General features: G+C 41.2%; 1 protein-coding gene across 2 annotated transcripts; it reads right to left on the reverse strand.

The window, feature by feature from the left end:
• Positions 1 to 3: 3 nt before the first annotated feature.
• ddhd1a (DDHD domain containing 1a) lies at positions 4 to 22,942 on the reverse strand. 2 transcript variants are annotated; one of them, XM_054614072.1, is made up of 14 exons: positions 21,988 to 22,942; positions 19,506 to 19,682; positions 14,972 to 15,073; positions 11,469 to 11,597; positions 9,937 to 10,084; positions 7,151 to 7,260; positions 6,576 to 6,682; positions 6,217 to 6,479; positions 5,498 to 5,573; positions 5,007 to 5,156; positions 4,621 to 4,685; positions 4,353 to 4,525; positions 3,510 to 3,707; positions 4 to 3,394 (listed from the first exon to the last, which is right to left on the reverse strand). In XM_054614072.1, the coding sequence occupies exons 1-14, from the start codon at positions 22,652 to 22,654 to the stop codon at positions 3,207 to 3,209; spliced, it is 2,553 nt and encodes an 850-aa protein (XP_054470047.1). In that variant the 5' UTR covers positions 22,655 to 22,942; the 3' UTR covers positions 4 to 3,206. The 2 variants fall into 2 exon arrangements, with proteins under 2 accessions (XP_054470047.1, XP_054470048.1); XM_054614073.1 differs by lacking the exon at positions 14,972 to 15,073 and having other exon boundaries at positions 5 to 3,394.
• Between the last annotated feature and the right edge of the window lie 1,399 nt (positions 22,943 to 24,341).

The raw sequence follows: 24,341 nt of genomic DNA on the forward strand, positions 1-24,341 counted from the left end.
AGGAAGAAGTATAGTATCCAAAAAGGAAATGCTTTAATAAAAGGAAAATAAATACAGTGCTTTGGATGGCAGTTAGAATCCATAACAGGCATGGGTTATTGCACAGCTCTAAAGGACGGACAAAAACAAACACTCTCTGGACCTTCATTCATAGTTAGAGTGAACAGTGGTAACTGACAGTTAATCACATTTCATTCAAAACACCCGCCATGAATTTCAATGCTTTTTTCCCCTCTTTCTCACCCAGTGACTTATTACATATGGCTGCAGGCCCTTCTTTATTTACCACTGAACATTAAAAAGTCTGACAACACATCTGTGACTTCATTTTTTTTACTCAATAATGGCTTCAAACTGGTGTCAACAGCAGTGAGAGATTGACAAAACATGTCACAGCAGACATTTCCCTGATGCTTGCAATGCCTTTTAACAAGAAAAATATTTTTTTAAATCATTCAAGAATGCTGTGCATTAAATGCTCATTCAGTCAAAAGTATGATGGGTCTTGACAAAAGTTTTTTGTTAAATGCTCTCCAGTTTAGTTTTTTTTTTTGCAAGCAGAGAGAAGACAATTTAAAATCTGTGCTTGAATCAAGAATTGCTAGAATGAAAAATGTGCAAAGTCAACATACATTTTAGAAACACAAACACAGGAACGTTGTCATCGTTATTATGGTCTGTCCACAGTCTTGCATTACGTATTTGCTGTGTCTGAACCCACACAGTGTGACTTAAAGATACAGAGGGAACAATGGAAATGTATTTGTGTTTTGCATTACACGTCTAAGGTCTCAAAGGCAAACTGCAAGCCTACCGTCCAAGTTACATTTTAGAATTGCATTCTGCATCTACTGCTGCAATGTAACACATGCACGGCAAAAATAAAATGAACATCAGTAATGGGCTGTTTTCTACATAAGAATGGGCAAGATCCGCCAGATCAACGAAAGAAACACTTTCATTTCACTCTCCCTTATTGTGACCTATCCGCTCATCTGAGAGGCAGCCTGGTGTCTTTTGCATAAAAAAAACACAGACATTAAATACCAAGAAATTGATTCCATTCAGTGGTAAACCAGTCATCGACAGCCCTTGATTGTGTGGAACAGTTAAGCAGCAGCTTAAACCAAAGCAAATTAAAAAAATAAGCACTTTCATAACTACGATATTATAACAAGTAGGACACAAAGAAAAAATTGACACTGACATTAATCAAGTCTGTCACATGTGACTAATTCCAATCTAAAAGGGGCAATTCCATTTCTTCATCCATTGGAAAGGTCGTATAAATGATTTCATTAGAAGTCCATAAACAATCAAGAGTGGATTTCTACTCAATAAAGAACAAAGCAGTTTCTTAGATGTGTGTTGGCACTCTCTGCAATGTCGTCGTGTTCGAGCATCCATTTACTATTAATATAACACCATGCAAATTGAGTAGGCGGTCTAACTTCTGCGATCCATCATTACAGGAGTGTTTTTTTGTTTTTTTTTCATTACGGCTCCGACAAATATAAGGCAAGAGTCATGATGAGCAGCGAAAGTCATTTTTAGAAAACAGAATTTTTTGTTTTTTCCCCACATTTACTTTTTCTTTTGGAGTTAATTTGCAAGTAGTGTCATTTAGGCAAAAACACACAGTCTGATGTCTAGTTTTTTAAGACTAAAGAAACACTTCTTTAACAAAAATAAAAAAGACAAACTGACATGTACATTGCTTAAATGAGGCAAGTGAAAATTGGTCACAAGAAAAGGCAAAAGAGATCCAAAACAATAAAGACGCTATTTTTACCCTAGATCAATTACTTTTTTTCACAAAGTATGCCTTATAATTACTAATGCCAATAAGCTAATAAGCTAGAGACACATATGTTATTTGGCCACAAGTTTGAATCCCATTTTCCAAGAGATGAGATCCCAGTTTATATCCACAAGAGCCTGAAAATTACTTGAAAAAATATTTATTTTTTTAAGAAAAAATACATCTAGTACCACTGATCTCATCTGGATATCAATATAAAGATATAGCACAGAAATCCTCTCCATACCTTATGCTTAACATGGTAGGAGTAGTTTGAATGACTGTGATTCTTTTGTGTGAGACCTCTAGTCTTGTAAATGACATCAATGTTTAAAAAGAAATTGGGTGTACGAAAATCATTCGTCATGTTCGGCACTTATTTTAGAGCGAAGATATACACGTTATGATGCAAGCCTTGTGTGGTTGTAAACCTCTGTATGTAAAGCAAATATCAAATGTGAACTAAATATGTCCTGTAGGCTGTGAAGCTGTAACAGTTGTATTAGTAAGAGACATTTTGTGCCTGGTACTACTGTTTAACTGTGAAGTATATAAAAGTGGCGCTTTGTTCATGTTATATTTGGTGCAAATCTATTTAAAGAGTCAGACAATGTTAAAAAAGAGGCAAACACAAAAAAATCAGAGAAAGAAAAACAACTTCAAAAACATTATTAAAGGGATGATGCCCTACCTTTTTGTGAAATTATTTGGATCATTTTGAAAAGGCATTGCAATTGCTTGTTAGCATTTACATTTTGAGATCATAGTGTTAAAAGGTTTATTTTGAAGATGGAATTACAATATTTTGACAATTATTTTCCTCTCTCCTAGTAAAAGTAACAGACGCAGAACTCGAAGCCTCAGTGACCGAGGGTCAGCCATGTGTGTCACAAGGCTCCAGAGGGAGTCTGCTGGGGGGAGGCTGAATCTAAGCAATGATTAACAGGAGTTGTATGGACACTTAGCAACAGGCCCCAGCAGTTTAAGGTTGAAGATTTGGGGGTGAAGTTAGAACTCTCTTCCTCTGGCTTGAACTTATTAGAACCCTTATTCCATGTTTATGTGTAACTTGTGGTCATACTGGCAAATGGGTGGCACCTCCTTAGGGGTTCCTAGTCCAACATTGTCACCCTTAGGGTGCGCAACTGTGTACAAACTACACAAAAAAAAAAAAAAGAGAAAAAAATGCACATCTTGGAATTGAGTCAGTCTGTCAGTAACGATTCCCGCGTTTTAAAAGCGCTGGATCACAGGGAGATATAAGGAAAAAAATATCATTCTTGTATTCAAGCAGTTTGTGTGCATGAAAATAAATGAATGAGGTTTATTTTTGTGTCTTGTCAAGAAGTTAACATACCCCCTTCAGGGTTATAAGACACCATTCAAGTGTGACGAATGTGCTGCTTCAGTCTGGCTCCGTAGTATCTTCTGCTGTGTCAGAGGTTGTCGTCTTCTGCTTGTATATGAAGGTCAACAGGAAGAGTGCTATGTCATGCGAGCACCAGTAACCCGTGTGTGAGGTCACAGCTGACCAATAGCGACTCTCCACCAGACCCTCCCGGAGCTCAAAGTCGACCCGCCGCTCCAGCTCCACTGCAAGACAGAAATAGAGAAGTTATTACTGATTATGCAACCTTTACCAACCCACCAACAAATGTGAGACGTTCACAATGATTGTTTACTGCTGGGACAGGTTAAGTGTACTAACATGATGTGTCAGTGATGGGTGAGGTGGGCCGAATCAAGGTGGAGAGGCCGTATGCCGACTGGCTTTCTGTCCGCTTCTGCTCCTCTTCCTCAGCGGTCGCCACTCCCTCCAGTCCTAAAGAGACCGAGGGCTGGCTGTTGGAGCGGGAGAAACGTGAGAAGAGGATGCCTCCGATGCCCTTCCCTATGCTAGCCGCTCCTATAATGGGTGAGGTGGAAGGAGAGACACAAAAAGAATTATGCTGGGTGGGATGAAGTTTCAGAGCAAGACAAAAAGAATGGTAGTGAGGCTTTTCTTTGTTTGTATTCTATTTCTTAATTCGATATATTTCAAAGTATAGGGGAAGCAAAGTCTATAAGTAAATTCTCTATCCCTCCACATGGTGGCACTGTTGATGTAGTTAGTGAGCATCTCACATTACCTCAAATATTGAACCTCACAGGAGAGAATGGATTTTTACCTGTGGAATAAGGACCATCTCCAGGGTGAAATTGAATTTGCTCAGCTCTGTCTCTGGGCTTCCCATTGCTGTCAGAACTCATCTTATTTCTCTATGCCATTGTATGTATTAAAAGAGATTATCCACTCCTTTATTTTCAACCCCAGACACTTTTCATCAAAGGAGTCTATCCTCACTATTTTAAAATGGTTAAAAATGGTTTTATTATTGGCTTATTCAACAATTTTACAACTCTTCTGGACTGACATATAGTATTCATCTTATTGTTCACAAACGTAAAACAGTTATGAGTCATGAGGTAGTGTAAAAAGATCGATCTAGTCATTTTTATCCACTAGAGCCATATTTGGAACAGAATTTGAAAAGTGATGGTAGTGTCTTACCCATTATGCTGGCCTTGCCCAGGTTGGTGATGGACTCTCCATAGTGCCTCCGGGCGAGTACAGGAGAAGTGCTCGGGCTGGGGATGCTCTCAGTGTCAGATGTCGGGTCTTTGACTGGGGTCAGATAGGTGGGCCGGAGCTCATCGTAAGGTGCGGGGGTAATGGCGCTACACCTGATAAAGAAAATAAACCCCCAAAACATTAAAAACATACATACTCTGAAAACATTCTGTGTACGTACAAGGAATATGAAGATGTGAGCTCTTACCAGTGAATCTGAACAGGTGCAACATTGCTGTAATGTTTGAGGATGAGGGGCTCCAGTCTGTAGGCCTGAACAGAACAATGAAACTTCAGTTAGCTTACAGTACAGATAAATGTCTTCACTTTTTCAAACTGTGTGCAAATTTTCAATTTCAAAATCCGGCTGAGTGAGTTGCAAAAGGTCTGGTTTCCATTGGCCGAGTGTATCGAAATATTGCTAGTTCAGTATAAACAGCAAATTCCTACAACAACAAAAAAAAAATCATATCCTATATATCCCTTAATGTGTGTGGGCTGAGCTGAAGAAAAAATAATTAAGAAAATATTGGTGTCACAGGCCTGAGTTAGAGAGAGCATCTGTATGGTATCAGGAAATCAAGGGAGACTGACCACAGGGTCCGTGGGATGGAAGACATTGAAGAGCCTGCTGCAGATGGAGGTGGGCAGGATGTGGTCCTGGTGGCAGCTGGTACCAGGACGGATCCCTCTCAGAGCTAAGAACACGGCCAGAGGAGAACCCATGCAGAAGAAGTTTTCCACCTGTGAGACAAAAGATGACATAAATGTCCTAAAGCGAATCTTGGGTATTGACATAGAAAGCATTTGTTTAATGCTGTGAACAGTAATCATCTATATTTTGTTTTCTCATAATAACGGACACATAAAAATAACATTAGCATTTAACAGCACCACAAATTGTTACAACACATGAGGAAGCCAAAACATAAGTCATGGCATTATGTGGAGTGTTGTTGATCTGAGTTGTTAAGACTTTCCATGCAAATATTCATGCAACTAAAAGCACATTAACTTATCCATTAAGAGTAATATCATATTATTAAAGCACACATACTGTATGTTCAAATAATTGAGCATCTTACTTTAAATTTGAGGGCTGGCCGTGCTGGAGGTTTGGAGGCTTCCAGTGTGAGGAGTTGACTTTCCAACTCTTGTAACCTGTTAGAAGCAGAAAGGGACACGGTGCTCATAAACTAGAAAAATACATAATAACATTTTCTGAAACGTCTCTCTTTCTAAATATCCATGCATGCATTAGTATATCTTCAAGCTTCCTAGACGTGCTGATTTTCTCCCATCAGCTACAAAAACAGTCTCAGTACCACGTAGATCAACAACTATTTTCCCAGCGGCCTCGTTTCACTAAAGTAATGGTGCGCACACTAAACGATATTACAAACACAAGGCGATGGGTGGTGCAGAGGAGATATATTAAAAGCTTCTTCCCTTCCATTTGATCATGAGGTATCACAATACCCTGCTGCCTCACAAAAACAAGCAGGAATCACAATTTGCCACCTGAAAATGGAGCATGTGATGCACAAAGTATTATGTATGCTGCTGATCAGATAAAAAAAGACAAATGCTAGGTTTGATATTGTTTTGAGAGAACTCATGTTCACTACACCTAAAAAAAAAAAGAAGCTTTAAAACATGCATTTTATTTTAAAAGTTGTATCTCAAGCCTCCCTGAGATCTTGACCACATTCACCCCCAATATCTCTTGAGGTTCCTTACAGCTATACATGCCAAGCGGAGGCAAAGCTAGGACTAACTGAAGAACCACAATAGCAAGCTTTACCTCTCCCTCGTGAGCTGTAGCTGCTCTAAAACGTGCTTCTCCTCATAGGACATCCATCGCAGGTCCAGCCCCTCTTCCACGGCGTGATGCTCCTGCTGACAGAAGCGCACAGGATCCCATCCCGTCATGATGTCGTAGGTGATGACGCAGCCGAGGGAGTGGGACACTATTGACACTTTGCCTCCCCTCTCTTCGTACTCAGGGTTCCGGGAACAGAAAAGTGTGTACAGTCTGTTGAGCTCCTGTGTTAGGCCCTTGGTAATCTGGAAGGACGGGGGGGTGAAGAAGTTTAAGAAGACATAGTGGTTCACAGAGAAGTCTAATTTCTGTTTTGTTTTTTTAATGTGTGTGAACCTCACCTCATCCCGGTAAAGGGGGCTGTTGTAGTACATGATGTCCATGGCACTGCTGTTGAGTAGATCTCTCAGTCCTCTCACCTTGTCTGGAGTTATTGAGTCCACCGTATCTATGAAAACAAAAAGCCACACGATGGTGTCTGAATTCAAACACTCAGTGACCACTTTATGAGCCATGCCTATAAAAATCTATTGCAAAACAATATAAACAGCACAACAATAAAATCCACATTTTATGAAGATAATAATGTTCCATTTTGATTGACTTTGCCAGAGAGGTATTAAGGGGATAGTTTTAATCATTTGAAGTGGGGTTGTGTGAGGTCCTTATCCATAGTCAGTGTATTACATAGAGTAGAAAAGAATAGTTAAATATACATAAAAGATACTAAGTTCTATGAAGGGATGACTCATGCTTCACAACTTTTTCTTTAGGATAGGAAAGACAGAAGAATCCAACATATACAGAGTTAACAAAAACACATTTATACTGCTCACAATTAAAGTACAAACCACACGAGTCAATAAACACATGCATACATGTGTGTACAGTCTCAAAGACACACACGCCGACTGACCTCCATCCAGTGCAAGTTTGGAGCGCCACTCGACAGGCAAGAACTCAACATGCTCGTCGTTGTGCTCCGAAAAGTGCTTCTCCTCCATCTTCCTCACCCCCTCCCTCAGCCTGAATAGACACATTACAAAGAAAACCATACAGTGAATGAGGATAACATTGCACAATGACACCCTTATTACTTAAGAGTGGGTTTGGGTATATGTACCAAAACATTAAAGAAAAGATACAAAATGCAGCAAAGTGCTTGATTCAGAAACAATGAATGTCATCATCACATTGGCTGGGCAGCAGTGTATTATAGTGTTCTGAATGGATGACTCACATCAGTAGCCCTGCTACAAACTGACTAGGGAGTCTGTGTTTGCACTCGTTCTCTCACAGAATGTAATGAATGCCAGTAAGAAAAGAATGACGCCCATTATAATAATAGCTGCCTTGCTATTAGTCTTATATGGCGCAGCATAAGCTCAAAGGAAACTCTAAATACACAAAGAGAGAGAGAGAGAGAGAGAGAGAGAGAGAGAGAGAGAGAGAGAGAGAGAGAGAGAGAGAGAGAGAGAGAGGTGAGGTAGGGTGTTTACATGGGTAAATGGAGGCTTTAAAAGGCAACTGCTCTGTGAATGGAGCAACTAATGCAAGACAAGACTATCTGCAGGCCTGTGTGTAAATATTCAAGTGGGCTGAGTGCTGCATTACAAGGCTTTCTGTGCTGCTCCCACATGCTTCCCGTTATGCTCTTAGGTTGGTATTAATTGAGCATTGAGCTTTGACATACTAAGATTAGCTAAAAAAGGAGCCTCTACTTTTGTTTTAAAGCATAGTAGTACCCTAAAACCCCCCACCATTTCTTTTCAATGCTGCTTATGACACTCGGACAAGCACAGAGCTGACATTAATTTAGGTTAAAATAAAATAAAAATAAGCAACTGGCTAGACATGCCAAGTTGATCTTTCCTCTTGGCTGAAGAAAGCGTGTATGCTGTAATCCACAGGGAGCTGGGAGTGAGGCTTAAAGTGCTCTGCAGCTTGACTTGGTCTACTTTACCTGCTTAGCCGGCCTAAGCTGCAGCCAGAGGCCCGACGCTAACTCAGTGACACAGAGACACACAAGGCTCTGGACCGCACCTTCTGCACCGCTGCCTGTAATGCTCGTGGTCCAGGGGCCGGTGCAGTGGTGCCATTGAGGGTCGGGGTCATTTCTTTACACTTTACATCAAACTTAGACACGAAAAAAGAAAAGGACTGTGCCTAGCTTATGTAACAATTCAAAGCTGATCGACTGCCTAGACACTGATGATGATTGCAGCGATGATTTTCACTCTTAAAAAGGAGAATAGCCATAATTTGCTGTATCAGGTCTCTTTAGGCAGAAGTCATTATAACTTCCCCAGTGTGGCCTTTACACAAATATCTACTATTGACATTGAGTTCCCCGTTTAAAATGATACGCCTGGGAAAAATAGAAAGAATTTGGCAAGGCTGGTTAAATGATCAGCTTGCAGTATCAAGCCATCAGTGTATGAATGCGTGTGTGTGTGTGTGTGTGTGTGTGTGTGTGTGTGTGTGTGTGTGTGTGTGTGTGTGTGTGTGTGTGTGTGTGTGTGTGTGTGTGTGTGTGTGTGTGTGTGTGTGTGTGAGAATGGGTGAATGTTGACATGTAGTGTAAAATGAGTGGTCGAAAACTATGAAGTCACTACATAAATGCAAATCTATTTACATGGAAGTAAAGCTTGCCATACGGATTCTTGATGTTGGTATAACTGGTTAATTAAATATGTTTTAACACCGAGATAGCATGAGTGCCAGTTGTTTGATATATACAATTAATTTAACTTCCTGCCTGATATTAGGATCTAAAAGGGTATTATGTTCTCTATATAATATTTCACTATGTTGTGTTGTATGCATATTCGTACTTGCCTGACTAAATGCAAAGTACAAAGAGGGTGCGACTCATGGAGAGAGAGGGGGGGACGGACAAAATACAAAAGCTGCAGGTGCAATGTTATCAAAAGAAATGCTTGAAATAACTTCCACCCTGAGTGGCCTTGAATGAACAAAGCAGAGGTGTGAGAGTATGAGACATTCAATAGCGGTTCTAAGGAGACGTGCAGGGACTCTGTAATATTAAGCCTGGACCCGCGTCAGGCAAATTTTTTCGTACATTTCTTTCACCCCGCAATTGTCCCCAGAGTGTGGAAAGTGTAATTATTCATGGGCAGTGATTAATGAAATGTACGTCAACAGTGGATGAGTAGTCTGTGAAAACTATAATTGTACATTCCGCAAATACACAAGTTTAATATTTGTCAATGGAGCTGTAAAGTTCTCTGGAATCACAACGCTATCTGAAACCCCTCATTAGTTAATGAAAACACAACATGTAATATAAGCTTAAACCGGGAGGCCGGAGAACACACACAAAATGCTTTAGCACAATTTATAATCATTTAAAAGAACATGATATCATCGCGCTTTTGTCGTAACAAATAGATATACAAAGTAAAAAGAAAGAAGAAGTGAGCTTTCTTTGGAAAAGCCACAGGAAAACAGAATGAGAAGTGTGAGACAGACTGTGTCTGGGAAAGAACAGAAAAAGAACCTCAAACAAACTAAAATGTCAGGCATTTCAAACACCTCACCATTAGAGGAATATTTTTTCTTAACACTGGATTAAATTTAGCCGCTTTACAGTCTAATGGAACAAAAGTGAAAAAGAAAAGTGACATAAAACAACATGCATACGAGCAAATCCTAAATCAAATTATGTTTTTAATAACTCACATTCCAGTGTTTTTAATGATGCGTCCTTGGTCCATCTTCTGTCCGATACCATGAACCACAAAGACGATGTGTGTAGTCTGAGGCGGCCTGTCCTCAGGTGAGGCTTCCTCAACAAAACCCCGATGGAGCCGCGTTCCACTGCTGGAGGCTGGAAGAGGACGGAGAACAGGGTCGGACTATTACTTATTGTATTTAGCCTGTGATTTTTGTACAGTAAGAAAAGAAAAGCATTTTTACATTTTGTACAGCATTTTTTGTGCTGTTTTGCAAAAAAAACAAAAAACACACATCACCACTATGTTCAATCACCAGAGGACTATAAATATCTTAGTGACGGTGTTTGAGTAACGTGCTGCTCTAAATCTATAGAGGCCAGTAGGTGAGACAAAAGGCCTGCTGTGACTGTGGCCCAAAATGTGTGCCAGCACTTGTAACGTGTCTAGAGGGTTGAGTGTGTGTCCTTATTTAGAATCTATAGTCTAGTCCAGTCATGTGCTGCCGTCTAGATAGCACTAAGGAGATTTCCCTCACTGAGCATTTGTGTGTCAGAGGAGGTTGACATAACCAGTGACAACCCCTCCTCCTACTATCTGCGAGCAGGAGATGAAAATGCACCGTCGAGCTGGGGGACTGTAGATCAGCTTAGAGTCATCCACAGAGATCAAACATCGAGCGTGGGGTCAAACTACAGCTGCCAACTGCCTGAGGATAGCAGATGGACACTGGGTGATTTTCTGGGCTTATCCAGTTAAGACCCTGAACTGTCCACAGCCATGTTTAAAACAACTGTTGAGTAATAGAAAATGGCAACACACTGGTAATGCTGCTATAAGTATAGCATGTGTGCATTAGATGGGCAGAAAAGTAGGAATAGGTGAAGTCCTTGTAAACCAGTAAAGCAGTTAATGTTTTAGCCATGCTAACTCTATGGATGGCAATGCTGGTCTGCTGTCAGCTGGTGCACCACTTTGGTTCAGCATGAAATATCTCAGCAACTATTGAACGGATAGTTATGATATTTGGTACAGAGCCATCAGGATGATTTGTTCAAACTTTGGTGATCCTCTGATAGTCAATATAGTTTAATTTAAACATCAAAATTATGGTTTATGAACAAACCCCTGCTTAACTATTGACATTTCCATCCACCTAAGCTGTACTGCTAGTTAGCAACTGTTAGCATGCGCACAGAGGAAACTAAGCTGAACAGATGCATCATTGGGAGCATGTTGGCATGCTGATATTGGCATTGGTCACAAAGCATCGCTCCATGTAAATACAGCCTCACTGCCAGCATGGCTGTAGACCCTTTCATCATCCATGTTTTTTGTAGTTGCAGTACTATAAACAGTAATTGAGTCACTAGTACTGATAGTAAAACAGTTTTAGCAAATTATTTAAGCCGTTAATTGTTTGGTGGGTTAAAAATTAACTCAGCACTGATAAAGTACAAACACACACATACAGTTTGATAAGACCCATTTCTGCACCTTATTATGAGGAAAGATAAAAACAACGTGTGCATTACAGACCTTTGGAGAAGCCCAGCTTCGCGGTGACGGTCCGTGCAATTTTTGAAGTGGTGGCATCGCTGTAGAGGTATACTTCATCCACGCTGTGCCAATCCACATGGGTCCGACTCAGCTTCAGACTGTGGATGGCTGTGGGGAGGGGCAGTGACAAATGAGTGAATGAATGAACAGAAATGAAAGAGTGGAGAACATTGGTAGATGGTGTTGGAAATTGGGCAAAGAGAAGGAAAAAAAAAAAATCAGGGAGACGGATCACCGAAACCAAGGGATGTGATTACAAATTTCAAGAGAAACAGAGGGAGAGACAGTAAAGAAGACATTGTAAGAACTACACCAAGTTGTGACCATCTTAACCAGTACGAAAAAGCAAAAGTCTAGAAACACTCTATTCACGGCTCAATCAAATGCAGTCCGGGGCATTGATCTGCAGTCGGAAAGAAAAACACATCAAACAATCATACACCATGATTGCATATTTCAGCTCTTGCTTGTCTGTCCTGCTCGTGCGTCATCAGACTGAAGATATTTTATGTGAAGATATAGAAATTAATTTCACCTTCAGTTCAATTTCTCAACATGTTTTTGCCTCAAACTGAAATGCAGTGGCTAGGGCAAGTAAGAGCAGAGGTACGGCTCGGGAGGAGACACCGCTTGCTACAGAATAGCGATAAATGAAAGTGGTGGACTAGAGAGAGTTATTTCTATCTCTGCAGCATGTCCTTTAAATGACCTGTGCAGTCAAGTTCCTCTGGATGAAATTGGTTGAAGACTTTGGCGTCAGCCCAGTGCACAGTCATGGCTCTTTGTGCGGCTCTGAACCAATCTGGGGATTAAAACCCTTAAAAGACAGGGTGAAGTACTTGGAGGAATAAAAAAAAGCCCCCAGATTACTTTTATACCAAACGTTTAACAACATAGTCCCCACATACATCGTAAAAGGAAATCCAACTAAAATAAATATTAGCGTTGTATTGCAACGATGCTTCCAGAATCACACTGAAAACCTATAGAGGGCTTACTGAATACTTTCTCGTACCTTTCATAGAAGAGTGGAAACATGAATCACTTGTGTCATGTGTCAGACCTTTCCATAGGTGTTATATCTTCTAATTCATCCTTTAATATATGGACGTTGATCAGACGTTCCATAGTGTATATATTAAATACAAGGAAGGAGTAAATAAGACAATTGTCAACTATTTCAAAAATGTAGATGTTGCTATTTCCCCTTCCCATGTAAATTAATAAATCAAGACATATAACCAGAGCCATGTGTTTGTGTGTCACATGGTGAAGTTAAGCCGGGCCTCTGTAGCCTGCCAGGCTGATTTCTTCATTGGTAAAGCATGACTGGTGGGTAATGTGAGGCCAAGCACTTATTGCACCTTAGATGTTCACTCTGAGGGCAATGTGAAAAGGAATGGCTGCCTCTATAAGGAGAAGAACAAGCAGGGCCTGGAAGAAGAATTTGCTATAAGGAACTGAAGTGTGGAAGTAAAGGGCATTAGTTAAATTTGGAATAACAAAAAAGGAAGGACATTGTTTTTTTCTAACCACATAAAACAATAAAGCTCAAGTCCTGAGGAACCTGAGATGGGAGATACAGTTTCCTCTGCCACACGTTTCCATTTATCTTTGCAGATCCTCAAATGAAACCGCTCAACAGCAAAGCAAACATATGCTTAACCTCTACCACCACACAGAAAAATCACTTAACCAAGCTATGACAGAAGCAGCGAAGGGGAACAATCAGCTCTTCTGAGAAGAGAGCCTTTCACCATCTGGTTTGACTATATCTCAAACAGTTTAGAGTGGCCAACTAACTCCTTATCTACCTCATGGTATCACAAGCAAGGGTGAAGGAAAAAGGGAAATGTTGCAGTTGCCATGAGACCAACACATTGTTATTGTACAAGGGTAGGTTTAACCACTACAGACTGTTGAGCTTTATTCATAGCTGTAAAACAGGAGGTTTTAGTCCAACTAGAATATAGACTTGTGTATGGTGAAGTTCTCCAGTTAGCTGGCTTTATCAATATATAATATTAGTCTGATGGGATTTATAGGTGTCAATGTAGCCAGCAAGATGGAGTGATGCTTAGGGGCTGTTTACGGACACTTCCTGTTTTACAATGAAATGCATTGTGAAGGTGAGGGAAAGGCAGGGGATCAGAATTTACAGAGGAACTGGCGCTCAAACAAGAAAGGTCGTGGAGTTTACTGAGAGAGTAACACTGCTGGCGAATTACAGAGGGACACACCGGATGAGGAATAGGGTTAAAAAGTAAGGGATGAAAGGCAGAGAATGTGACAGCGACTGTGGAGGAACTGGGCTTTACAGAAAAAGAGAAACAAGGAAATTGCGTGAGGGAGAGTTTGGGAAGTATACAGGAAGCACAGAGCTGGGAGAGGAGGGGTGAAAGAAATAAAATGGAAGAGCTCCTCTAACCAATCACATCTACAATGTGCTATGGGACATTTGCCCAATGATGTGTGGCAAACTACCAGTTACAACGTTATCTGGCTATTGAATGACAAACATATCAGCTACATTCTCCTCAGAAGGTTTCCACACCTCTTGTAGTAATGGAAAAGACAGAATGTTAGTGTAATCTTAATGTAATGTTAGTGAAAAGTTTACTACTAGCAGTAATGTTACACGCTCAACCCAGGCGGTGTGTAATGCAGAAAAATCACAGGCCTCTGTTGATGTCAATGGTTGCTTGGATTAACAATGAGAAGAGTACACAGACCCCGAGCCCTCTCTGCTCAGAATTTCTGACGAGGGTCAATAAACCCAGAACTAGGACAGCAATGGACTTCTAAAAGGGCGACTCCACACAACATGTAAGGGGGCTATAGTAAAGGGCAACAATGGCTCCACTGTCCAGCTCATCACTTGTGTTTGGCTCTCAACAGAGAGCTTTGTTCGCTGCTCTTAGAGCAAGAGCTAGTGGTGGTTCATTAATGGCAGTCAAACTGCCAGAAGGGATGAGGAAAAAAAGAAAAAGCAATGAGAAAGTGGGAGACGGGGCTGGAGAGATAAAAAGGGGTAAAGAAGGGTGACTTTTTGAGGACCAGCTTATTTATGTCACAGGTTTAAAAGGGTGTTGCCTTAGTAGTTGAGTGAACCGTGTTGCCTACTCACTATCCCAGCAAGGAGAGGAGAGACAGATAGAACAGTTTCCTCAAAAAGCACCAACAGCAGTAGCACCAAACTCTGGGTCACAGCACAAAAGGGAGAAGCTCTAGCAACTAGGCCCAGTTAAGGCTGCGATGGAGAACTGAGAGAGCAGCCTAAATCCATTTTTATACAACAGTTTCTAACTGAGCCTAGGTCTAGTTCTAGATAGACGTTTAAACAGGTCTGAACCACAACAGAAAGGAAAATATAGTTCCATAAGGATCTAGGATGGACTAGGAGAGAGCACACAAGCTAGCAGATCTAAAACAGCAAGAGGTATAACAAAAAAAAAAAAAAAGAACTTGGTATTTTACAGTACCTTGGCAGCGCTTGCGCTTGTGACATGTAGTTTTAGCACTCGTCTGATATCCACTCCATTTGAACAGAAAGGGGAGGTAGAAAGGGGGCAGGTGGGAGAGAACTAACAACCAAGAGAGAGTGAGTAATGGCTATTAACCTGGCGTCAGTCACACAGGCTACCGCTGTCATCACTCTTAAGAAGGTTAATCTATCAAGTAGCGCTGCTCTCAGGTTACCACTTTAAGGATCTGGACACTGAAGCCTGCTGTGGTAACTGACAGTAACTGACAGTAACTGGTCAGACACTCAAAAATTGTCTTGGTAATACTCTGGGGTAGCCCAAAATGCAGCGCTGCTTGACATAGATGACTATGGTAGCATCTGCTTTACACTCATTACAGAAATCTATTCTCATTACTGTGTAGATCAACGTGTCAAGATTTTTGTGAATGTGTAAATACACTGAAACTCTTCTGAATAAAAGGCATCATCATCGGAAAACTTTTTTGTTTGTTAAAACAATAAATACATATATAGTAGGTGGAGGTTTTTGGTTTTTTTCCACATAGTAAATAAGGAGGAAACAATTAAAAACTACTATATTGAATATTTAAGTTGCTCAGCGACCACAAATGCTTTTTTATAGAATTGAAACACAAATAACTAAAAACACAAAACCTTAGATGTTCCTGACAGCATGTAGTAGTTCTTATGTTTTCATTTGGGTTGACACATAGGATACTAGATAATAATAAACATTTAGGAAATTATGTTGAATTCACTCACATTGAAAGGAACATACTGACAGCCAACATTCAAATAGATCTGGAAGAGTAAAATATTACTCTTACTTGGAGCTCGACAGATGAGAAACACGACATGCAGTGTGGTTGAATACAATATGTTCTGTAGAGGAAACAATGGGTGAACTGTAGCATTTTTAGAGAAGGATAAGTAAAGATGTTGATTGTTATTTTCTTTGGAAATGTATTGAAGATTACTATAGGAATATAAAAACACAACTGATGCACCAGTTATTGCAATTGTGCTTTATGGTTCCCGTAACTGGAGTTCAAAAAATAGGCTACGTGTAAGAGTAGTTAAAATGGTTAAGTATTTAAAATAATGTTCTTTGTCAGTAGTGGAAATGCTACACTGACAAGAGTTTATGGTTTGATGGAAACCAAATCTAAATTCTATTGTGCTGTTCAAAAACTATTTTAAAGTAGCCAAACAAGTTTTTGTGCTCTGATCTTAATAACTCACATAGCAACACTTACAATATTGGTAAATATTTGTTGTATTGTATCTCCAAATGGTTGCCCCTTGAATCACTTCATACCAGTTCAAATCAAACTTACAGCAGCCATATGTTCATTTAACCACTGAATCGGTTGTAAATGGATGTCTGACATTTGAAAAGACCTTCTCTGCATTTGTTAATCAAATCGGCAAAGTCAACAAGACTCCACTAAATCCTTCATTGCGTGATAACACAGACATCTGACTTGCAAATGTCAGCAGTGTCTCCCTCAGCAGAGGTGAAAGGCTGAGGAGGAGGAGGAAGAGAGAGCTGCTGAGTGCACAGGAAGTTTGTTTGCTGTAAGAGCTATCAGTAAAGTCCATTTGGGCATTACAGCACTGATGGATCCATCAATATAAATAGGTATTCCCTAATGAGTGGAATATCTACTACGCTCAGAATCCTCATATGGATGTCATGAGGAACAATCCATTGGTGTGGTAGTTTGTAGTGAATGCTCAGCTTTGGGGTTAAGATAACACTACATGACTTTTTAGTCACCTGAGGGCATTTTTAGACAATCATATAATGATTAAAAAGGTAAAAGACTGCTGCCACATTATGATTTCAAACATATTTGATATCTTAAGAACAAGTGACGACCAAATCTAGCTGGCGTCCGACTATTAATAAATCAATAGACAAAGCATTTCTAAAATATCAAGAGCTGGAGGGCTGGTTTGTAGATAATCAATTGTTCTTTTAAGCAAATGTCTGTTATGAACCATGCCGTGTGTTCCCAGCCTCGTGTAATGGTTAAATAAATATGCAGCTGAATATGTACTGTACACAAACAAATGTGTGGGCCCTGCCTACCTCAAACATACCACAAGTATTATGCTGACAGATGACCCTGCTGGATTTATTTTTCCTCTGACGTCTGAGAGGCAGACAGACTGGGACACACCCTATAGTTTCCACCATGGGCCGACTGCTCCGTACCCATTAACACACACTGGAGAAGCTTAAAGTGAATAGAAGGGATTCACTTCTAGTCGATGTTTTTTCTTTCTTATTTTACTCTGTAAATTACAAAATAAACAATCAAAATTGCCTTCCTCCTTTACGATTCATTAACAAAAAGGCAGAAAAGCACATTTGTACCGTGAAGACGAACAGGACATTCATGTGCGTTTTGTTCCTAGTAGTCCTGCCCACATTATGATGTTATGCCTGCATTGCATGCTGGTATGCCTACCGTATTGTCTCCTGCTTTCCTAACCTTTAGTCTCCGCTAGCTACTCAGACATAAAAGAGAAGGAGGGGAGTAGAGAGTAGAGATAGGGAGGGAGGAGATAGTCGGGGGAAATGTATGTACTGCAGTGCTGTCAGAGTACAGCTCACTGGCTTTATGGTCCATTTATCAATTTCTAATGCAGCTCAAGGTAGCCCGCTTATGGCTCCAAGTGCATCAGATTATTAGCTCCAAGATGAAATACTCTACTGTAAAGGCTCCCTGTGATAACGACCAAAACAAGGTGACCAGGATGCAGCACTCACTCCGCTTTCACACTCTGCTAAATATAGGAGTGGAAAACAATCTGCCAACAAAGGCAGCAGGAGGGTTTCAAACAGATGCTCACTGTTTAGAGTTCCATGCATTAAAGGAAACCATGAGAATGTGTAAAAATGCAGCAGGCATTAGGTTTTAATGACATATATTTAGTTGGGGGTACGTGTTTATTTCTCACTTCATGAAATGGCGAGTAGAATTATAAAAAGGTACGAGTCATTCTAGCAGTAGCTCACCCAGTAGAGAAGCTATGGTCATATGATCTGTTTGTTGTGCAATGGAGGGGCCACTCAATGTCACGCAATCAATGTATGTTGCTTTCCAACATATGTCACCCTCGTTGTTTGCAGATAATCTGACTATGAGGCTGAGCCCCCTGTCCTCTGTGACAGTCTATAAGCCTGCTTCCACGTAGAGGTCTACTCATGTCATGTGTACATGTACACGAAAGCTTGTCGACCACGGGGGTGACCTTCAAGCTTTGATTCAAAACTTCTGTGATTTAGTTCAGACAAGTGTCAGTAGCTACGAGTACATCACATGGAAATTGACGGTGCAAGCCAGGCTGACCGACCTACTGCAGTGACTTTCTTCTGCTCTGTGGATGTCTATATTTATAAGACCTAATTTATTTATTTAGTATGGGGGGGGAGTGACAGTTCACTGACATGTCAGTTACAGTGCAGAGAGCTAAAACAAGGCAAGCGAAGAAAGAAACTTACAGAGGCTTTATGCGACTGATGGCAATTTAAACAGTTCAGGGTCATTATGCAGTTATTATTAAAATCTTATCAATCAAGGTTAAAAGGAACTAAAAGGTAATTTGATGGTTAACATTGCATTGCATAAATGTTCCAGACTATCTTTATGATTGTTTGCTGTCTCTCACACATATTTGCTCGGCTGTAATGATGCAGACTAAACATTTTTCTCACACCCTCTTAACAGTAGCCGATTCTTTTTTATCTCTGCTTCTCTCTGTTTAACTGCCACGTTCACACACCCACACATTCATCCCCAGTGAAGGTCCTGTAGATCTGGCTGCCTTAAGGAGAGTGCTGAATCAAAGAGCCTCTTTCTTATTGCCTCTCACAGCTAAAGCCCGCTGAGTCCCCCCCCCGAGCCAGAGAGACGCCCCTTAGTGTGCGAGCTGCACCTGCTTTGCGTCGGGAAGATGACACGACAAAACCTACACTCACGTGAATGGAAGCACCTGCTCCATTCAATTCTCTCAACTTTGAAAAATCAATACTACAGCAGGCGGGGCGGTCACATAATTCACTATTTACAAACTCACAATGCTTTTCTGTTGGTTTTATTGTGAAACTGATGACTTTACTTGTAATGGGATTTAATAGTAATAAAGCCTATGAGTGTATAATTTCATCTAGTCACTGCCCTAACACAGACTATATAGACGTTATTTTTTCTACTGCCTGCGCGCGTAGATATTAGAAAAATACTGCAGGGTCAGTGAATGCAGCAGTAAAATACTGGTGAGTGAGCAATAATGTGTTTCGGCCTCGAATAACACACTGACTCTATCACAACATTCAATCTCAAATAAGTTATGATGAAGTTATCAGCTGCATTTATTTATTCAGACTTCCCAGAATGGACGCTTCAGAGCCGTGTTGTTTAAAAGACCTTTCTAGATTTAGGAGCGTCTGTCACATTCCTGTAAGCACACAACCTTATCCTTATTCTTCTACTCTTCCCCTTCCCGTTCTCTCTCACCGTCTTTGCTGTCGACGGTCCTGACCACCAGGTCCGAGTCGAAGGTGTCCTGCATTTGTTGCCCGCGGAAATGGTTCAGGTGATCGTGCTCGATGAGGTCGCTTTCCTCTTCCTCCAGCGGGAGCCAGGTGCCGTCGACAAACCACTGGCCCCTCATGACTGGAATGTGGTCTTGTTCTGTAAGACAGTAAAAAAAAAAAAAAAAAAAAAAAGAATAGCATGGATTTAGATACAATAGAATGACTTAACTGTATAGATGGACATTATGGAGGCAGCCGTCTGGGGCCAGGAGCCTTTGTAGTCTGCGGTGGAACATTTATCTAGATTAAGACATTTTACATTTTGTTTTGCTCTTCATGGCATTGTTTTGTGTGAGAGTGTGGGTGCAGGTGAGGCCGTGCATACCCCTGCCAAATGATTCACACTATACCACTAATCTAAAAGGTGGTGGTAACATGCAAAGACATGCAGCAATGTGCCAACAGAGGCAGGGAAGAGGAAGACTGCAAGCTTGTAAACATTTGTGTGAACAATGCTGGATTTAAAATGCTTTAGTCTCTTTTTTAGTAACCGAGTGCATCACTTTGCCTTTCAGGATGTGTTTTGGATGACACTTAACTCAACAAGTCTGGCAAATCCAGTGGGGGCAAATCTCAGTGGCTTCTGGAGCGAGGACAGTTTTGATTACAGCGAGCAGCGTTATTAACTGATTTCTCTGGTGGTGAATAAGATTGTACACGCAGTTCTGAATTTAGACTTTGGAAAAAAAAAGGCTAAAGGAATTACAAGAAAATATCTGCGTGAGAGAAAAGTATGAAAGCACATGAGCATACTCTTATCTACAGACGAAGAGGCCCATGAGACATTGCTAAGATAGACGCACAAGAAAGACAGACTGATAAGAGTAGAAACTATTCTCTCATTTGTTAAGGTGGTTCTTGTTTGGTCAGAAAAGATAAGCCTGTACGCTTCACAGAACATTACGTTTCGAGTTCTCATGAAGTTATAAGTGACCTTTTCACCTTGTCAAAACATAAAGTGTTTCCACCTTCCAACACCTTAGTCCATTGTGTTTTTATGGCTGTTGTACTTCTTGGATTACAGTATGTCAACATCCTTTTCTTCTCCACGGCTCCCATCACACAAACGTGCCTCTCTCTTCTTAACTGATCTGCTTTTGATTACTTTTTAAATATTATCCTCTTGCCTTAGTTTTCCTTCTCAAATGTAGTGCAACAGGGTCTTAAATGTTAACGTGACATTGTGTTATCGGGAGTAAAAGGCCAGGCGTAAAAGGCACAGCAATGTCCGAGCCGACTGCCAAATAACTTACATCCACAGCAGGAACATTGAGGAAACTAACTGCTTCTCTAAATGTCACTTGGCATTAACCTTCAAAAAGAACCAGCAACCCATGAACCCTTTCATCGGGGTTAGGTTTGCAGAGGCTCTAACAGTGGACCGCCCCTTCGCTTGTTCCCCCGGCCTTTTCCTGAAAATATTCATGAATTAGTTAGCACGGATCAGCTGAGTCCGACATACTTGACTTCCTGTGTTGTTTGGATGCTCCACAAAAGACAAGAAGAAGCAATTACTTAGCCAGTGAAAGAAACTGCCAAAACAATGCAGGATGTCAGTCAGGCAGTAACTAAACTGAATGGATAATGGAATGCTAGTTAGTGTCTTTTACAGGAGCAGGGATGAATGTTGCTGACAGTGAGTCTCTGTAGGACCTGTGAGAGGCTGTGGGCCATTATACTGCAGAATATGAAGTATATATGAGGTGTAGGCTGTGGCGTAGTGGAGAGTAAGGAGTAGTTCTCCAATCAGAGGGTCGGTGGTTCGATACCCGGCTTCGGCAGTCGATGTGTCCTTGGGCAAGACACTTAACCCCAAGTTGCTCCTGAAGGCCATCGGTGTGGACTGGATGATGAATGTTAGTTAGAGTCTGATGGTGGCACCTTGATGGTAGCCTGTCATCAGTGTGTGAATGGGTGAATGATATGTAACATACTACTGACTGTAAGTCGCTTTGGAGAAAAGCGTCTGCTAAATGACTGTAATGTAATGTCCATCCATCCATCCATCTTCTGTAACCTGCTTATCCAGTTAAGGGTCGCGGGGGTGCTGGAGCCGATCCCAGCTGTCAATGGGCAAAGGCAGGGTTCACCTGGACGGGGTTCACCTGGACAGGTCTCCAGTCTGTCACAGGGCTGACATATAGACAAACAACCACTCACACTCACATCCACACCTACGGGCAATTTAGAGTCTTCAAGTCTTTGGACTGTGGGAGGAAGCCGGAGAACCCGGAGAGAACCCACGCTGACACAGGGAGAACATGCAAACTCCACACAGAAGGTTGTCCAGCCCGGGAATGTAATGTAATGTAATGACACAGTAATGACTGTGGGGAATGCACTCAGTGAAGCAAAAACAGGATTTCACAGACTGTGTTTCCCTTGCTCCCCATCATACTCACGCTTCCAGTAGACAGGGTTACACTCCCTCTCCTTCACGTCCACCTCGTACAGCCCTCCCCGGACACACACGGGCTCCACGTTGAGTTCGATGCCCTCTGGGTCCCTCTCCTCCGAGGACGCTGTGGATGCGTCCAAGGACCTGGTCTCCACCTGCACCACCCCGTTCAGCCCGCAGTCTTCCTCTCCTCCACAGCCGAGCCTGGAGGCCTCCCCACCCGGGTTCAGCTCACAATACTTCCGAAACATTCGCTCTATATTCAGCGAGTCGTGCCCCAGAAAGGCTTTCCACGTCTTCTTGTCCTCCTTGTAGAACCACCTCACCTCCTCCGGGCCCAGCTCCGTCACCACCTCGTTGAAGCGGTGCCTGGAGCTGTTGGAGCGGGACCTCTTCCTCCTCTCGAACAGCGGCCCGGCGGAGGAGGAGCAGGCGGTGCTGCTGATGCCGTCCGTGTCGCTGTACTCCAGGGAGCCGCCGTGGAGGAACACCGTCGGGGAGCTGAGGTCCAGCAGCAGCCCGGCCTGCAGCGCGTCGTCCATGGGGCTCACCTCCAGGCAGCACGGGAACACATCTCCGCTCACAGCCCACTGCTTGTTGTTGTTGGTGTTGGTGCCGTCCGGGCTCAGAGAGGAGCTCAGAGAGGAGGTTGTGCTGTTGAACCTGCTCATAACTAACCAACCTCACCTGAGCAAACCCACCAGACCCTCAGGATATCCCTCCGCCGGATGTCATCCTGCTCAGCGGTACAATTCACCTCATCTCCTCAGCCGCGGCTGCATCAGCGTGTTAGCTCGCTAAGCTAGGCTAGGCTAGGCTAAGCTAATGAAGCTTATAGAACCGGAACCCTGTCTTCCTCTCTGTCCCTCCTCTTCACTAACACCGGCTCTGTCCTGCTCGCTGGCTCGGTTTACTCTCTGCAGTCTTCATACTTTTCAGATTCATTCGTTGTCCAGAGAAGCCTCACGTAGAGACGCCGCTGCGCTGTGCGTGTTTATGGCTTGACAGCTGACGCACAGGGGCACGGCATTCAGGCGTGAACGCGCACGTACAAATTGCGCGATCACGACGACACGCCCCTCCTCTCATGGGTGCATTGCTCTTATTGTCCGCTAGAGGGAGACAAACACCCATTAATGGTTACCGGTCTGAGTTAGCTGGTTTATAAGATAAGATAAGATAAGATAAGATAAGATAAGATAAGATAAGATAAGATAAGATAACATAACATAACATAACATAATCCTTTATTAGTCCCGCAGCGGAAGACAAGCTAAAAAATAAAAAATGAAAAATAAAAATAAAACAAGTATTATAAATAAGCAATAAAACAAAACAGTAGAAAAAACAACAATAACTGAAATATTATATTTACAGACAGAGAAAAAACAACTATTTCAACTATTTTAAACTTTTTTAACTATTATTGCACAGTGTAATGTGTGATGTATTGCACAGGTTTTTATTGTCATGTTATTATTATTATTATGTTATTATCATGTTATTAGAGAGTAGACATAGTAGAAGAAGACAAGCTAAAAAATGAAAAATAAAAATAAAACAAGTATTATAAATAAGCAATAAAAAAAAACAGTAGAAAAAACAACAATAACTGAAATATTATATTTACAGACAGAAAAAAAAACAACAACTATTTCAACTATTTTTAACTGTTTTAACTATTATTGCACAGTGTAATGTGTAATGTATTGCACAGGTTTTTATTGTCATGTTATTATTATTATGTTATTATCATGTTATTAGAGAGACATAGTAGACATAGTAGAAGAAGACAAGCTAAAAAATGAAAAATAAAAATAAAAAAGTATTATAAATAAGCAATAAAAAAAACAATAACTGGAATATTATATTTACAGACAGAGAAAAAAACAACAACTATTTCAACTATTTTTAACTTTTTTAACTATTATTGCACAGTGTAATGTGTAATGTATTGACATCATGCAATGACCTGAGCTTCCACTAGAGGGCAGCAACGACCTACTCACAACGACTCATAATAATGCAATGTACCTGATGGCCTACTATTTTTGGAGGGACTAGAGTAAATATACTGTTTAAAAATTACAAACTTATGCAACTTTTGTTGTAAGAAGGCTGGCTAAAGTAATATGAACAGACCAATACAGCATGACTGCAAACGTTGCTGCAGCCACAGCATTTTAAATAGAGCAACAAGAAAAAAAAAACTTTCTGACACAGCCACATTACAAATTCCTTCTTATACACTATTTTGAGATACACCCTAGATAGATACAATCATCCCCTTTACTGAAAATCAAAATGAGGCAAGTAGCCACAAAGTAATTGCCTCTCAGTTTAGGTTCAGCCCACAAG

The sequence above is a fragment of the Anoplopoma fimbria genome, chromosome 15, assembly GCF_027596085.1.
Source record: "Anoplopoma fimbria isolate UVic2021 breed Golden Eagle Sablefish chromosome 15, Afim_UVic_2022, whole genome shotgun sequence".
Classification (NCBI taxonomy): domain Eukaryota; kingdom Metazoa; phylum Chordata; class Actinopteri; order Perciformes; family Anoplopomatidae; genus Anoplopoma; species Anoplopoma fimbria.